General features: G+C 53.8%; 1 protein-coding gene across 1 annotated transcript in view; it reads right to left on the bottom strand.

The window, feature by feature from the left end:
- Positions 1 to 17,563, bottom strand: part of BMP7 (bone morphogenetic protein 7) — a 76,719-nt gene that overhangs the window by 41,704 nt on the left and 17,452 nt on the right. The window contains exon 2 of the mRNA XM_081096926.1: positions 1,979 to 2,171. Within this exon, the coding sequence (XP_080953052.1) occupies positions 1,979 to 2,171 (193 nt within the window). The remainder of the gene's footprint in view (positions 1 to 1,978; positions 2,172 to 17,563) is intronic.

Genomic DNA, 17,563 nt, shown 5'->3' with positions numbered 1-17,563 from the left:
CGGTGCAGAAAGGAAAGTTAGAAATCTACAGAGAGCAGCCCCTCCCTCCCCTCCCACCGCCTCACTCCCCCACCTGCCCTCCTTCATACTCTGCACCTGTCACGTCACTTCCTCTGCTCCACCGTGAGCTCTTGAGAGCAGAGACTGGGGTCTGCTGACTTCGGCCTGCACGCGGCACACAGCCGGTGCGCAAACCTTCGCCGGCAAGGGACTTGGCCTCCCAGCAAGCCACAGCTCTCAGAGGCAGGAGCCCAAAGCCAGGCGGGGCATCCCAGAGATCACCTGTGGCCACGCTGCTTGTGGGGGGCAACCTGCAACACCTGCCCTGGCTGGCTGCCAGGGAGCCTCGGGCAGCTGCCCCGCCCATCCCTCTTCCAACCACAGCGAGTCAGGCCCTCTCCTCTCCCCGGGGCCTTCCTCCCACCCTGTGGGTCTAAGGCCGGGTCGAGGAGACCGCCACCTCACACCATGATGGGACCGCAGTGCCAGCAGGTTGACACAGGCAGAAGGATGAGCAGCTGCCGGCAGCCTTTGCACAAGTGGGCTGATGGGGTGCTACTGACAAACAGCCTCCCGGCACCTGCCTCACCCCAGTGAGTGTGTCTTCATGAGAAGAGTCAAGCGTGTTCTTGTTCAAGAGCCCTGGGAGATCCGTCAGAGAACAGCAAACACACGCCACCCCGAGAAGGAATTCAGTGCTGCTTCTCGTGCCTGGCCCTGGAGCCAGGGCACGGCCGACCGGGGGGCACAGGGGCACCTGGGTACTTTAGGGAGACTCGGGGGTGACCGCCTCTGCTGCACCACGCCCACGTCCTGTATCTTAGGGCACTGCATTCGAACAGGGGCTCTAAATGCAAATTTAATCCACACTGAGATACCATTGGTCCATCAGACCGACAAAGATCAAACAGTTTAATAAGAGACCATGTTGGTGAGTATAGGGGGAAACAGGCCTTCCCTATGTGGCTTCTGGGAATATAAACTGATAGAGCCTCCATGGCAGCAATTAAAACCCATCAGGGTCCCTGTGTGGGGGCTCCCTTAGGAGGCTGGTGTGCATATGAAATGAGGTGACGAGTGCAAGACATCAGAAGCATCAGTTTGGTTTTCTCAGAAGACTACCTCCAAAAGGGAGATGCTTAGCAAATGAGGTGGTAATGGTCCCTAAGTCCCTGATGTGATAACAGTCCCCATTCCAACTGAAGATGCTAGGCTGCCCATCGAAGGAGCTGCCCACCCACCTTCCTTGCACTGATTACCAAGGAACAGTATGTGGGGAGGTGGGTAAAAGTCTGAGACCCGAGACACCCAGAAACCCAGCCAGAGGGTAGTCTGCAACCCTGGCTCGGCACCTCGGGGCGGCAGAGTGGACTTGCCAGACATCCCAGCCCGTTCTCTCAGCCGTCTTACCTCCCAGAAGAGCTGGAAACTAAAGGGTCTCAAGAAACTAAAGTCTTTCAACACCAGCGTTCGGCCCCTAGCCTCCTGAACATTGGAAGGCTGAGAGTTCTCTGCCTGTTTATTTGGGGTTTGGGGGTGTCTGTCCCCTAAGATGATTACAAATGGCCACTTTGGTTGGTCACCTGACCTCACGTGCTGCGTTTCAGAGTGACAAATGGGAGAGAGGTAGACCTTCAAAAACGTTTCTTCCTCTTCTCCATCCCCCACCTTCCAGGCCCCTAAACACAGGCCAGACCCAGACCACCCCGAAATACCCACTTGGGGTCACACAACCTCAGGCTCACTGGCCATCCCCTGTTCCTAACAGGATTCTCGGATGGTGATAGTTTTAAGAAACAGTGACATTTAAACAGAACAACATACACCCTCTTTAAAAAACAGACCCAGCCCAGGCCCTGCCCATGGTGGAAGCAGCCAGGACTGACCCTGCGGACCTGGCCCCACCCTCTGGCCGCCACTACTTCCTCTGCAGGTGCAGGAAGCTCGCGTCCCTCCCCGGCGTCAGCGCAGCACCCACCTGCCCAAGTGCTCCTGCAGCACCTGGTAAACGCTGATCCGAAACGTCTGGTTGTCGAAGCGCTCCCGGATGTAGTCCTTGTAGATCCGGAACTCGGCTGCAGTCACGGCCTCCCCTTCCGGGATCTTGGAGAGGTCAAACCGGAACTCTCGATGGTGGTAGCGCGGGTGGAAAAACTCCTTGTCGTGTTCCACTGGGAAGGGAATAACACACACGGGCACCAGCAGCTCGTTAGTAACTGGCCGCACGCTCCTGGCTCAGCGGCCAGCATCTGGCTAAGCCCATTGCGAGCGACCCCGGTGGTGTCGGCTCAGCCCACGCCACCTGCTGCGGGCTGAAGTCCCCTTGGGAAGCAAGGGCAGTGACTCTGCATCCACCTGCCGGGGAGAGGTGGCAGTGACCACAGCGGTCCTAGCAGCCCTGAGGCTCAGGTTCCCGGAGAGCAGGTCTGGGTGTGCATCCAAGCTCAGCTACTAACTAGCTGAATGGCCTGGACGAAGTACCAAGTACCTTCAGTTTCTCCATCTAAAAAAATGGGGAGAATAATCCTCTTTCTTTTGTTGTTGTCGGAGGTAAGTGATCTAATTCACTAAGTAGCTTAACATCTGGTAGGGCCAGACGACTGCGAGCTGTTATTAGTCAACATCGACCTCACTGTGCCTCTCCGGGTCCCTCAGCACCTGGTGCTCAGCCTGGCTGCACGTGAGAACCACTGTGGGAGCTTTGAAAAAACAGGGGTGCCCTGGCCCACAGCTGGGCTGGTAAACGTTTCCTAACAGGCTCTCTGGGACCCCGTCTGTAGTGCTGGCCAATTTCCATCTCGCAGACCTCAGCTTCCCCAGTGGGGCGGGGAGATGGCATACTGGCTCCAGCAGCCGCTGCTCTCTCCCCTCTGAACCAACAGCAGGGTGTCGCTGGGGGCGGGTTCAGAGCCCGGTACTTTGTAAAGCACCCAGACGTTTTTCACAGCAGCCAGGTTTACAACCACCGACTTAGACTTCTAAGGGATGGCATGACCAGGGGCTTTGGAAAATGACTTCAGGACAAAATAAAGTGAAGGACCACAGCGCTTCTCCCTGACACGGGCAGTGAGACCAGACCAGGAGAGCATGCCCCCTTTGCAGGGGATAAACACCGAGATGGTATAAGCCCAAGGGCTGGTCCTGGGGGTGCACCGCGGTTCCTGGGGGCCCTGCATCCTCTGGGCCCAAGTGGAGCAGGGACGGAGCTGGGAGTAACAAGTTCGGGAAGATGCAGAACGACCACAGGCCAGGCTCCGGAGGGTTTGCAGCATCTGTCATCTCCTGGGGACAGTCCCCGCTGCACCTCCCGTAGGGGTGGGGAACAGCGTGGCAGAGAGGAGAAGCAGGACCAGGGTGCTGCAGCTCAGTGGGCCCGAGAGCTGCCGGGCCGGGCTCGGGCTGCCGCAACTAAGGACGGGATGCTTGATGAAGGAGGCACCCGCACCAGCAGCCCCAGGGCTCCATTGAGAAGACACTGGGGTGAGGGCAGGGGCACTGGGGAATGAGCCACCCCTCGGGCTGCTCCCTCCTGGGCTGAGGGGGCAGGTGACATCTCGAGGCAGGGGATTCCGGCCAGGCACAGAGTGGCCCCGCGTCTGGACCGCAGCCTCTGGGACCCCAGGCTCCAAGGGAGAGCTGGCCGGAGGGAAGGGCTCTCCAGAACCCATGGCAGCTGTCCTTAGCCACCCCCCACCCCCACCCGCCCCTTCACACTCACAGGAGCACCTCTCTTCTACCCGGTCCAAGAAAAAGGCAAGGCTGAAACTGATGGCAAAACATGGCCACAGGGCCCAGCCAGCGTGGCTCAGTGGTTGAGCATGGACCTATGAACCAGGAGGTCACGGTTCGATTCCCAGTCAGGGCACATGCCTGGGTTGTGGGCCTGATCCCCAGTAGGGGGTGTGCAGAAGGCAGCCGATCAATAATTCTCTCATCATTGATGTTTCCATCTCTCTCTCCCTCTTCCTTCCTCTCTGAAATCGGGGGTGAGGGGGAAAATATATATATATATATATAGCCATGGCCATGGGGACTCTGATCTATGAAGGCGGAGAGGGTGGGAGGGGTCTTTTGTGGCAGCTTCCGGGAAGCTAGGAGGGGGCCAGGACGTGGGGTTGGGAGGCGGGGGGGGGAGGGGGCATGGCAAGCAGCCTCCCCTCTGTCGCTGTGGAATGCCCTGGGCCAGTCCTCTGCCACCCCTCAGGCTCATGCACCCCTGCACGTGGGTAGGGGATGCACCTGATTGCCCACGAGGTATTGAGTTGTCTGTGCAGAGTCAGAGCCGGGACTCAAAGCCAGGTGCACCCCCACCGGAGGCCGTGGCCGCGCATCCCTGTGGCAGTGCTGACAGCTGGGAAGGGAGCTGCTCTGCTGGTGTCAGAACCTTTTCATCGTATCACAGCGCACAGTCTGTACGCTGGCCAGATGTGAACCCACCCAGGGAAGCTTCTCCCAGATCAAGAAACAGCCGTGACTAGCGCCCCTCCTCGGCCCCTCTCCAGCCACAGGGGTAACACGGTACCTTCTCCTGCGCCTGGCTCCTCCCCTCCCCAGGGTTACTGTGATGCATCCTCATCTCTGTGGACGCTCACGCACCCTCACTGCTGTGACCAGCCCACAGCCTGACTGTCCCAAGGCCATGTCCCTTCTACCACTCACAGGCGCCTGGGGATCTGCAATCCGGGCTCGGAGAGCAGTGCTGCTAGGAGCCCTCGGGCACCTGCATTTGGGCGAGTCTGGGTGGGCACACAGGAAGTGGACTGTGCGTGTTCAGCTTGGTCACTGGCACGCTGTTCTCCCGGAGGGCCGTATGAGCGTGCCTAAGGGTGCCCGAGGAGCAGCAGCCTGGCTAGGAAGTCATGGGCAGAGGCAGGGGACACTGGGGGCCTCCTCACTGCTTTTCTGCAGGGGCTGGGAAGGAGGGGGGTGAGGCCACACCCCCTGGAGTGAATCCTGTGCCCTCAGTAAGCAGTCAGGTGCATCCACACAGCCCCCACCCTGGGCCCCTGTGAGGGAGCTCCCAGGGAACGCACCTCACAGTGCCCCAGGCGCCCAATCCAAAGTCAAAGACCATCCCTTAGCTAAATGGGAAGGACGCCCACGGTCATCCTCTTGCCGGACCTCCATGAGCAGCATTCGACACTGGCCCTTCCTGCTCCCTGAACTTGCCTTCCTGTGGCTCCCTGCACTGTGACCGCTCAGGTGCCCCACCCACCACTCTGGCCACCCCTGGACTCGCCCTCAGACATTCCCGATTACGGAGTTAGCGTGGTCCTGAGGAATATCAGGTCAGCATTCCACAGGCCGGTCCCCGCCCCCATGCTGACAGATGGCACAGATAACGCCTCCGTTTCCAGCCGCCTCCCCCAGCAGAGCCCACCCTCCAACGGCCAGAAAGGCCCACGGTGCTGCGACATTCAGCAGAGGAGCCCAGCACGATGCCCGGAACACAGTCAGACTCCCACACCCCCGTTTCCCTGCTCCCAGTGCCGGGATAGACCACACCCCAACAGCTCCTATCAGCAGGCCGTGACCAACCGAGCAGAGAATGGGGGTTTGGGAGCCCTGGTCAGTTTACAATAATGATGGATGAAGAACCCAGAAGTGAACAAGAGAAAGCGTGTTTACGAGTGCCTGCTCTGTGATGGTCTCACACAGAGGAGCCTGTGCCAGTCCGGTAGACCCCGTGAGGCGGGATGGATCCCATTTTACAGATGAGGAAACTGAAGCTCAGGGAGTCAAGTAATTTGCCCAAGGTCACAAGTTAGGTGAGTGGCTGAACTCCAAAATCCACACTCTTGACCTTGACATTCTCTGCAGCCAGGTGGCCTGAGTTCCCCTCTCAGCTGTGCCACTTACCAGCTGTGTGGCTAAGCCAGCACATTCCCCTCTGTGTGTGCCCCCTTCCTCCAAGGTAATAATAATAATGACCCTTTCTCGCACCCCTGTTGGGAGGCCACAGGGACCAGCACTTACAACAGAAAATGCCTGGCAATTTGTGCTGGCCGTGTCACAGAGCCTCTAAACAATGAGCTGAGAGAACAGCCATCAGTGCAGAAGAAGCAGTGTGTGTGTGTGTGGGGGGGGGGGGGTGGGGGGGTGGGGGGGGGTATTTACATAGTTCGGCCAAGATAACTTTATCTGGGGGAAAAGTGCAATAGAGCAAACAATACAGACACGTTTAATAAGCATGACATCGACACAGGTACAATTACTAAAGCCACATACCCAGTGAAGAAGGAAAACATTGATACATAATTAATCATAAATATAAAGTTCACTGTAGCAGGTGTATATGTAACTTTTTTAACATATATGATTAAATGTATCTTAACTGTTAAGACACTGAAGATATCAGACAGTTAAGATAATAAGGTTACACCCTAACCAGTTTGGCTCAGTGGCTAGAGCGTTGGCCTGTGGACTGAAGGGTCCCAGGTTCGATTCCGGTTGGGGGCATGTACATTGGTTGCAGGCACATCTCCATTGGGGGGTGTACAGAGGGCAGCCGATCCATATTTCTAACTCTCTATCCCTCTCCCTTCCTCTCTGTAAAAAATCAATAAAACATATTTTTTTTAAAAAAAGATAATAAGGTTATAAAGCTTCTTTTTAAAAAATGGCAAAGGAATCAAGTATCCAAGTAAACTTCTTGCAACACTTGCAGGCTCTTCGGTTTTGGCTTTCAGAGTGAATTTCCTTCTTTGATTATTTTAAGACGAGAGGCATGAGCCACGTTGCCACTCTGTTCTTCCTAAAACCCACATCATATGTTCTGAAATAATGTTGTGATTTATCAAAGAAAGAATGGTCATTTTTTAAAAAAAGAGCAGCGAATAAGTCAACGTCCAACCCAAATACCAAGTCACGTCTTCCCGAGGTTTCGGCTTTACGTGGGAGCCCCGCCATAGCATGACTCCACAGCAGTTCTTTCTGGGATCGACAATTTAATTGGCACCACTACGGTCTAGATGGGAGCTTGTATGCACTTTTAGGCAGAAAACACATCCTTACACCAGCTTTTTAAAGCTTAGGTGATTACCCAAGACCTGCACTTTACAACCAGTGTCTGGCATTGCTGTCTCCTGTGCCCACAGAGGAACTTTTTGTGTATCACTGGGCATTCTAAGAAAACCCGAGCCTGGAAACCCAGCTTTGCCCTGCTGCCCTTTACATTCCAGCCCCCCGCCGGCTACGGGAGCTCACAGGCTTTCACCAAGACTTTCATCTTGAAAAGATCAAAAGGGCTCAAATCCCTGAGACCAAACGGTAAGTCCAAAGAAAGTAGATTCCAGAAAACACCATCCTGACAGCAACCAGCCTCATGACTGTCCCTAAAGCAGATCCTAGAGTCCTTTCATAAAAGCCTGAAACAAGAACCCTAAAGCTGGCCGTGGAGGGGGATTCTGCGTAGCAGGGTGTCAATAAAGCAGAGGGGCCGGTGGGACAGGAAGCCCCGCGTCGGGTGTCGGCTCTCAGGACCCCCTGACACTCAGGGATGACCTCTGTGCCACATGCAAGTCCAGCCTGCTCCCCAGTTCTTCTGACTGTGAGTACGTGGGCATCCTTCAAACAAGTCCCCTTAAGCTGGAGTTGGGTCGCTGCCCTTGCAACCAAGGCAGCTCTGAGCAAAGCAATCACGAGCCCAGTTATTCTCACGCCAGGAAGAGGATGGGCAGTGGTTATCTCCAGGTGACCACTGGCCATGAAAGCTGCTGTATTTAGATTGGTATAATTTCCGAGTACAGATGACCCCTAAGCCCCTAGGAACAGGGACAATGACTATCTCCCTCCTGAACCCCAGTGCCCAGCACAGCCTGGCAGTCAGTAAGACTCCGTAGGTCTAGTGGACTGAATACATTATTCTTGGCATAATTCCCGTCTGGTCTATAAGCAAGCGATTATATTCATAATATACATCCAGTGAAGCACACAAATCAGAGGTGGTCATGAAGTTCGGTGAACTTTCTGGACGTAAAGACAGCCAGAACAGGACATAGCATTTCATCACCAGCAGCCCCTCCTCCCCAGGGGTGACAGCCACCCTAACACCCAGCACCCAGGCTCACTTGGCCTGCTTGGCACTTCCCCTTCTGCATCTGCATCTGCTGCCTCCGCTCACCTGCGCCTCCATCCCCCATGTGGCTGCTTGTGGTGGTAGCTCACTCATTTCCACTGCTGAGTAGGAACTCATTGTGCAAAAAGGCCTCCATTTATTTTGTGATGGACGTTTGGGTAGTTTCGAGTTAGGGACACTACAGGTTGTGCTATGATGGGCATTCATGCACGCGCTTTTTGGCGAACACATTTCTACTGGGTAAACTCCAAGAAGCGGATTGCTGGGTCAGAGGGCTGAGTGCTCAGCTTTAGTATTTGCCTCTCACTGTCTCCATGGCAAGAATCTGGGGGAAACAGGCTACGGAGCCAAGTGAAACATCATCCTAAAGAGACAGTTGGCTTTCGTTGGTTTTAGTATATCCTGGTGCCTTTGTCTAGGTACCTGGTATGAGGTAGGTGGGAATTCTTCCCAGGAAAGGTGTGGAATGGAAGAATGTTCAGGAAGTTAAGGAAGAATTGAGGTTGGCCAACCCCAGAGAACAAGAAGGGCATGGCCGACAGAGGGAACAGCATGCTTGGAGGCCTGAGAGACAGCGTGTTGAATGGTAAGAAGTCTGCTGGGAGTAACAAGAAACAGGCAAGTTAGTTCCTCTTCGAGAAGGTTCTTGGATGCCACGCTAAGGAGTCAATCATTGACCCCCCTCAATCATGATTGGTTTGGTTCATTGCTGTGCTGGATGGAGCCTTGATCAAAACTAGTTTAGTGAGAGGACTGGCAATACTGTGAGAACAGAGGTGAGAACATAGACAGGGAGCTCAGAGGAGGGTCTGGGCTAGCAATGATGCATGTCCAACATGCATATCCTCTCTCACTTCCTGCACCCAAGATAGGCACCATTAAACAATCACAACATTCTTTGCTTCCACCTGGTACTGGGGCAGCCACTACGAATCCTGGCTGCCTGAGAAAATGGCATGCTTTTCATCCCTGCTCCGGACTACAGAGAGACGGAATGGACAGGAAATGAAGCTAGGGGGATGGACAGAAGACAACACTGATCAGATGTACGCATCTGAAGGGCGAGGACTAGGCCAGGGACGTACCCTGCTAGCTGGAATGCCTAGTAGGCAGTAATGCCCCCAGTAGGTGTAAATATTGTAGGGACAGTTCTGCAGGGCAAGTAGGGGGGAAGAAAATATGGGTAGTTGCAGAAGGTTAGACTTGAGTGACCTGTGAGCAACCCAAGTAAAAAACTGAACACTTGAGAAGAGAAAGGTCAGAAACCCTGGCACGAAAGTTCAAGTTTGAGGCTACGGAACTGGGCTTACCGTCAAGTTTTATGGAAAAACATGCACAATGAGAAAGACAAGCACAGCCATGGCCTGACCTCGAGGGCTGCATGGGAGGCGGAGAACACGCCACCGGAAGAACTTGGCCGGGGAAGGAGCAGGACTGCGGACAGCAAAGTAAGATGACCAGATGGCGGCCAGATCCAGACATAAAGGGCCGGGAGACCAGTCACTGGATTGGTCATCGGCAGCTCGCAGACCTCAGGCAGTAGCCCCCCTGGGGACCTCCGGGCAGAAAAGACACCTGAAGAGCAAGATGCGGCCACTTGTGGACAAGAGGCCTGGAGTGTAGAAGAGGAACGACCAGCACACAGAGCCGCTCTTCTGGCCGCGGCGAGGGAGAGTCGATAAATGGTTAAATAACCAGCTGCATCGCCCAGCAGCTCCTTCCAAAACTGTGTGGTTTTCAGAAAAGGCCTGGTTAACCTCCGGACATGTGGTCTGCCCCCAAAGATGCCACTAAGCTATGAGATGGCACCAAGTGTTTGATGAGCACAGGCACGCTTTCCAGGTAAGAACTGCAAGTCCAGCATTAGCGCTCGGCTCCTCACTCAGAGTCTGGGCTCCGTGAGCTCAGCCTGGACCGAGGCCCCGGCTGTGGCTGGGACACTCCCTGAATCCCTTCCGTGAGAACGAGGCTCTGGGAACCAGGAGAACCACCGGAGCCCACAGCACAACCAGGAGCTACACATGAGTTCTGAAGGACCCTTGACTGCCTGGACCCCCAACCCCCATTTCACTCCGACTCTTCCCACCCAGACTCCTCCCTTTTTCCTACAGGAACACAATTCATCCAGAAGGTTCTGGCGCTCGCAGGAATTCACAGGAGCTGATGTCTCAAGGCTGCTGGGGAGGTGATGTTCGGCCCGAGGCTCTGGGATGTGAAATTGGATGATGGCTCTTCACTCACAGGTTTAGGCGGCAAGAGGAAGGAGTGTGAAAGGCGGCCAGGCCCGCCATAAAGTAGGCGCTCTCGGAACAGAGCAGACATAGCTCCTCGCAGAGGAAATGTCTCCACGACACAACGTGGATGCGCTGTGTGCACAGTAGCTCCTGCAGGAGGGGCGTCGGCCCCGAGCCCAGAGAAGGGAGCGTCGCATACAAGTCTAAAATGATAGAGTGGCTGCCAAGCAAATACTTCACGTCTCCTTGCACCCTGGGTACTCCATCAACGGGTATTTCTGGAGCGCCCCATGGTGGGTGTGGGGGGACCCCCAGCTGTTCTGCTATAGGACAGAAGCTGGTGAAAAGCCCAGTTAGATGGCAGCAGTTCCCTATCTAACCCCCAAACCAAATCAACTGTCTTAACCATTCTTAAGCATTCAGTTCAGTAGCGTCACGTACATTCACGGTGTGGTGCAACCAATATCCAGAACTCTTACTCTTGCAAAACTGAAAGTCTGTCCCCATTAAACAAGTCCCCATTCCCCATCACCCCAGCCCCAGGAACCATCATTCTCCTGTCCATCTCTATGGGGTTGATTACTCTAAATGCCTCATGTAAATGGAATCATACAATATCTGTTCTTTTGTGGCTGACTTATTTCTTTCAGCATAATGTCTTCAAGGTTCACCCAGGTGGTAGCATGTGTCAGAATTCCTTTCCAAAGCTGAACACTATTCCATTTGTGGATGGACCATGCTTCGTCCATCCAGCCATCCAGCCATGGACCCATGGACCCTGGGGTGGCTTCCACCTATTGGCTACTGTGAATAGCGCTATGAACATGGGTGTGCAAATATCTCATTGAAACCCTACTTTTAATTCTTTTGGATATAGATCAGTTGTTCTCAACCTTCCTAATGCCGTGACCCTTTAATACAGTTCCTCATGTTGTGGTGACCCCCAACCATAAAATTATTTTCGTTGCTACTTCATAACTGTAATTTTGCTACTGTTATGAATCGTAATGTAAATATCTGATATGCAGGATGTATTTTGATTGTTACAAATTGAACATAATTAAAGCATAGTGATTAATCACAAAAACAATATGTAGTTATATATGTATTTTCCGATGGTCTTAGGCAACCCCTGTGAAAGGGTCGTTTGACCCCCAAAGGGTCGCGACCCACAGGTTGAGAACCACTGATATAGCTCCAGTGGAATTGCTAGGTTATGTGGTCATTCTATTTTTAATTTTTTGAGGAACTATCACACTGTTTTCCATGGAGGCGGCTTCATTTTATATGCCCCCCAACAGCACACAAGTGCTCTGCACCCTGACCTACACTTGTTATTCTCTCATGTTTTCTTCTGATAGCAGCCATCCGAATGGGTGAGAGGTGGACAGCCCCCACGTCAGAAGCCTTCCCAGGGGCCTGGAAGCCATAGCCCATGTCACACACATCATCTCATCTAATCTTTATAACTCCCCACTAAGAGGTAGCACACACATCGTGTCCATTTTGCAGATGAGAACATTGAGACGAGGAGAGATAAAGTCACTTGCCCGCGACCATACAGCTGCTCTGAATACCTGTATGGTTTGCAGCTCCTGGCCACACTCTCTCCCTCAAACTGGGAACCACCTTGACCTTGTAGCTATAAAGACAATTAAATAAGGATAGCTCTGAAGTATACCAAACCTTGGCACACACAACATAGTCACAACACTTTTTAAATCTTCACCTGAGGGTATGTTTTTACTGATTTGAGAAAGAGAGGAAGGGAGAGGGAGAGAGAGAAACATCGATCTGAGAAACATTGATCAGCTGCCTCCTGCACATGCCCGACTGAGGATTGAAGCCCCAACTTGGGTATGCGCCCTGACCAGAAATCAAACCCACAACCCTGGACGTATGGGACAAAACTCAGCCAACTGAGCCACACGGGCCAGGGCTGTGGTCACAACATTAATCTCCTTAAAAACCGAACCCAGAGACTGCAGACTGCATCGCCCTCACGTCCCTCTCTGGTGTAACTGTTGCTCTGGCCCAACGCCAGAGTCACCCTTGCGCGAGGCTGACAGCTTGAAGATTCTGTAGCATTAGCCCACCTCCCCATCACACCTCCCCATCCCCCCAAATCGGGGGGCAGGGCTCTGCCTGGCGGAGGGCACACAAGAGGCATTGTCTCCCCGGCCCCTGAACTGCCGCTTCAACTCTCGAACTTTCCACCAAATGCTTGGGCAGCCAGCAGGACCACCTGGAGTCCCAGCGAGAGGGTCTTCAGAGACACGGCGTCCTTGTCAGAGGCGGGGGCTGAGTCCTGAGACGCAGGTGCGTAGGCAGACCCCTGGCAGCCGGGCTTTTTGTCCTCGGCTTTGCAGGCCGCACAGACGGGGGAGGGGCAGAGAGCATTACTGTACCGCAAGATTAAACACTTCAGTGTCAACATGTGTGCAGTATTGCTCGAACAATGTTATCATTGTGAACGGAACGGACCAAAGGGTTTAGCGATGGGGTGGGGAGAGGGAGGAAAGATGGGTTTAATTATCTCCAGGGCTGAAGCCAGTTGTTTGCCTAAAAAGACCCAGACGCTCGCAGAGCTGAAAAGAAAAATAGGCTGTAAGTGTATGTCAATGTTTCCGACATAAACGGAGGGTGCCACCCTTCACCCATGGGCGCCCCATCTGCTCAGAGGGAGGAACTCTGCCCCCAGGGATCTCTGGGTCCCAATCCCATCCTTGGCTAATTGAAGATGAGGGAAAAGAATGAAACTAGTTACTATTTTCAGCTAAACTAGCAATTGTCAACCAGGGGCAATTTTTCCTCCCCTCTCCCACCAGGGGACATGGGATAATGCCTGAATTCATTTCATGTGTGCTCCTGCCTGCTGTGGGCAGAGGCCAGAGACGCTGCTAACTGCCTGCACTGCACAGGACAGCACCACTGTCAGCCACACCGAGATGGGAATCCCTGAGCTCACAGACAAACCTCAAGGGAGTCAGAAACCCTCTCAGCTAGCGGGGAAGGACCACAGCTCACTGGCCTTCAGTTTTTCCTCCTATAACAAAGGGATGGGTTGACTAGGTCTGAAGTCCCCTTTCTCTTCTATTAGGCTGTACCCTATAAAGTTACCAAGATCCTACCAATTCTGACCTACAGATGGTTCAACCAAATATTTCTAAATTTGAATCCTACATCTGTGCTGTCCACCACGCCAGCCACTAACCACATGTGTCTCCTGAGCACTGGAAATGTGGCCGGTGTGGCTGGGAACTCGACATCCACGTCTATTTCAGCGTAATTAATTTAAAGCGAAGGGGCTGCATGTGGCCAGTGGCTCCCGTCCTGGACAGCAGACATGGAACACTTTCTGCATCACAGAAAGCCCTGCCTTTCAGCCCCGCTCTACGACGTCAACGCACTGACATGAAGAAATGCACTGACATAAAGATGACAGAAAAGCCTTATTGCCAACGAGCCTCTCGAAGATGTTCTCAGACACCGACGAGCAGCTTTTTCCTCTGAGAGAGAAAGTCCACAGGAGAAAGGAGAAGCTCACTCCGGACTGTGCCCAGGGTGGACACTGCTGGCTCTGTGGCTCTGGGTTCTGACTGTGACACAGGCATGAGGCGCCCTGCTCAGTCACAGGGCCATGTCGGAGCTGGCCACTGGGGGAGTGACATCACGCTGGGTAATCATCAGACCCGACAAGGTCAGGAGCGCAGGGCGGGGCTTTGCTCTCGGTCAGGCCACCGTGGCCCCTTCCCAGGGCTGAGCCGGGCACAGCTCAGAGGTCATAGCCCCTTTCATTTCCTTCCTAGAACGTAATGCTCTCATTATTTTGGTGATTGGGCCGTTGACCTGTGTATTAACTGTCTTCTAGGTTTTAACTCCAAGAGAGTAAGACCTGAACGAGGGCACAAACACAGGCTGGGGTGTGGGTCCCCACTCGACTGCCCCTGGTGCTAACGAGTTGCTCTCATCTCTAAACAAGAGGAGGAAGATAACAATGCTGACTTTGGTGGGTTGTCTCCCCGCATTTCCAATTCAGGAGGGTGGGGCCAGTCCAGAACCCCACCTTGAGAATGCCAGCATCGAGGAGGCCTGGGGCGTGCTGGTACACAGAAGGTCCAGAATGATGGTGACTACTGCTGTGTTCTCCACCACACAATCGACCACACTCCCCTTGCCTGGCACCGGGCAGGTTCTCAAGCACCTTAGTGAAGAGACTTTGGAAACATACCCTACAGGCTCCCTCAGGAAGACAAAACTCCGTCTTGGCCTCACTCAGCTCCAGAAGCAGTAACGACTGGGCAGAGAGGGACGGGGCAGGGGGGAGGGGGGAGTGGGGGGGGGGGGGTAGGACCTACAGCCTGGGTTTGAACACAGGCTCTGCCAATTACCACCAGTGACTCAGGACAAGGTAACCCACCTCTGGGAGGTTCAGGCCCCTCCCCCAATAAAATGGGGGCATTAATAGGCCCCAGGCAACTGGGCTATTGTGAGGATTTAAGGAGACAGAGGTTAGCACTCATGGGGCCCTGGGAGCAGCCAGGGGGTGGGGAGAAGGACAGGAGGGTGCCTGCCCAGACCTCCCCCCAAAGCAGCCAGAGCGGCCTCGGTCAGCTGGGCAGGCGCAGCTGGTTTAAGGTACTTTAGAGGCAAATCAAATCAAATGAGAATTTATAATCCTTCCTGGGGTCTGGGTTCCATCAACCTAAACTCATTAGGCCTTGGCGGTGCAGGTGCAGCAAAGGAGGAGGCTGTTCTGCATTTCCTTCATGTCGGGCTCCTGTCTCCCTTTCAAAGTAAGAGTCTCCAAGAGCCTCGTTCATTTCACATTCACATTTTAACAACCTGCACTTCAAACTCCCAAGGTCAACTACCAAAACACCCTCAAAATTGCACTGTTGTCCTTCGAACCTGCTTCTGGTAGAGGAAGCAGAATCCGAGATCAAGCCAGCGATTTGTTTTGAAATTACATTCTGGGTCCCCTGCTGAATGTCACTAGTAGAGTTGCAAGCAGGCTTCTGGTTCTAAATGAGGTCATCTTTCTGAATCATTGGAAGTGATTAGTGATTTAAGAGAATTCCTGTACAGGGAAACTTACATAAAGTTGAAAACAGGCGAGACTGATCTATGCCATTAGAAGATGGGACAATGGCCCTTAGGTGAGGTGGTGAGGGGGTTCTGGGAGCTGGTCATGCTCTGTTTCTTGATCTAGGCACTGGTTACCCAGATGTGTGCACTTTGCAAAAATCCATAACTATTCTTTATTCGTGCATGGCTTGTACATACATTGCGCTTTAATAAACAGTTTTATTAACGATGAATCTTGGTTGGCTTTCTCCATGTCCAGTCCTACCCAAGGCATCTTTGTCGCCACAGTTCCTCTTTCATAGCAGGTGCAATCCCTTTGGGGGAGAGGCGCCACCACCTTATCAATTTTAAGACATCTTGGGTTCAGAAACACTGACAGTCAAAGAAATGGGATGTTGTGCTCAAAGCACATAGTTGTCAAACCTTTAGAAGGCTTCTGCTGCCCTCATTAGAGGCTGTTTACTCACCTGCTCCAAACCCATTCTCACTGAGGAGCAGTTCAGGATCAAGTCTAAGAGGGAGGGATCACTAAACCTCCAAATTCAAATACACTCTCTGGCCAGCTACTCTGGGCCAGCTACTCACATCTCTGTGCTCCATCTTCTGGTCTGTAAAATAGGGGGGGAGGGCGGGGAGTGTGATAATAGCCCTCAACTGAATGGTTGTCATGGAAATTATTATTATCCTATCTAATAAAAGAGAAACATGGTAATTAGCATACGACTGCTACCCTTCCCATTGGCTAGTCAGGGTGATACGCAAATTAACTGCCAGCCAAGATGGCGGCCGGCAGCCAGGAAGCTGGAAGCGAACATGAGGCTTGCTTGCTTCAGTGACGGAGGACTCCAACGTTCCCCGCCTGCCGCTGCCGGCCTCTGAGCTGCAACTCTAAGCAACTATGTTACAAATATAGAAGCTAAAAAAACCCCAGAAACCTGCTTTAGTCGCCAGGCTTCAGCCAGCCGGACTGCAACATTGTTTCAAATACAGAAGGTAAACAAAGGCCAGAAACCTGCTTTCAGCAGCGGAGGCCTAAGAGCTGGAGCCTCAGAGCTAAAGCTGGCCCAGAATAAAAAATAAAAAAAATAAAAAAAGGAGCAGTTGGGAGCTTCAGTCACCTGCCAGCCTGAAAACAGCCCTCAGCCCCTCACCCAGACTGGCCAGGCACCCCAGTGGGGACCCCCACCCTGAAGGGTGTGTGACCAGCTGCAAACAGCCATCATCCCCTCATCCAGGCTGGCCAGGCACCCCAGTGGGGACCCCCAACCATGCACCAGGCCTCTATCCTATATAGTAAAAGGGTAATATGCCTCCCAGCACCGGGATCAGCGTGGCAGGGGGCAGCGCCCAAACCCCCTGATCGCCCTGCGGCTCTGTGTGTGACAGGGTGCGGCGCCCCAACCCCCCCACCCACGGGCCCTGCTCTGTGTGTGACAGGGCGTGGCGCCGCAACCTGCCCATCGACCCTGCCTTGAGTGTGACAGGGGGCGGTGCCCCAACCCCCCCAATCAGCCCTACCCTGAGTGTGACTGAGGGTGGCATCGCAACCTCCCGATCCGCCCTGCTCTGTGCATGACAGGGGGCAGTGCCCCAACTCCCCAATTGGCCCTGCTCTGAGCCCGATCAGGGGCTGCACCTAGGGATTGGGCCTGCCCTCTGCCACCCAGGAGCAGGCCTAAGCCAGCAGGTCGTTATCTCCCAAGGGGTCCCAGACTGTGAGAGGGCACAGGCCGGGCTGAGGGACTCCCCCCTCCCCCCCGAGTGCACAAATTTTTGTGCACCGGGCCTCTAGTTCTATATAATAAAAGGCTAATATGCAAATCAACCGAACGGCAGAATAACCGTTTGCTATGATGCGCAGTGAGCCCTATGGGGCAGATGCTCAACGCCGGAGCTGCCCCTTGGTGGTCAGTGCGCTCCCACAGGGAGAGCGCTGCTCAGCCAGAAGCCGGGCTCATGGCTGGTGAGCGCAGCAGCGGTGGCAGGACAGCGCTAAGGATGTTTCAGGGAGCAGGCCTAAGCTGGCAGTTGGACATCCCCCGAGGGCTCCCGGACTATGAGAGGATGCAGGCCGTGCTGAGGGGAACCCCCCAAAGTGCACAAATTTCATGCACTGGGCCTCTAGTTATCGTTATAATGGCTAACATAACTATAATTGAATAGT

This window comes from Myotis nattereri (assembly GCF_964212035.1).
Source record: "Myotis nattereri genome assembly, chromosome: 8".
In the NCBI taxonomy this organism is placed as follows: Eukaryota; Metazoa; Chordata; class Mammalia; order Chiroptera; family Vespertilionidae; genus Myotis; species Myotis nattereri.
The sequence above is the reverse complement of the archived record's forward strand: the minus strand, read 5'-3'. Positions and strand labels throughout refer to the sequence as shown.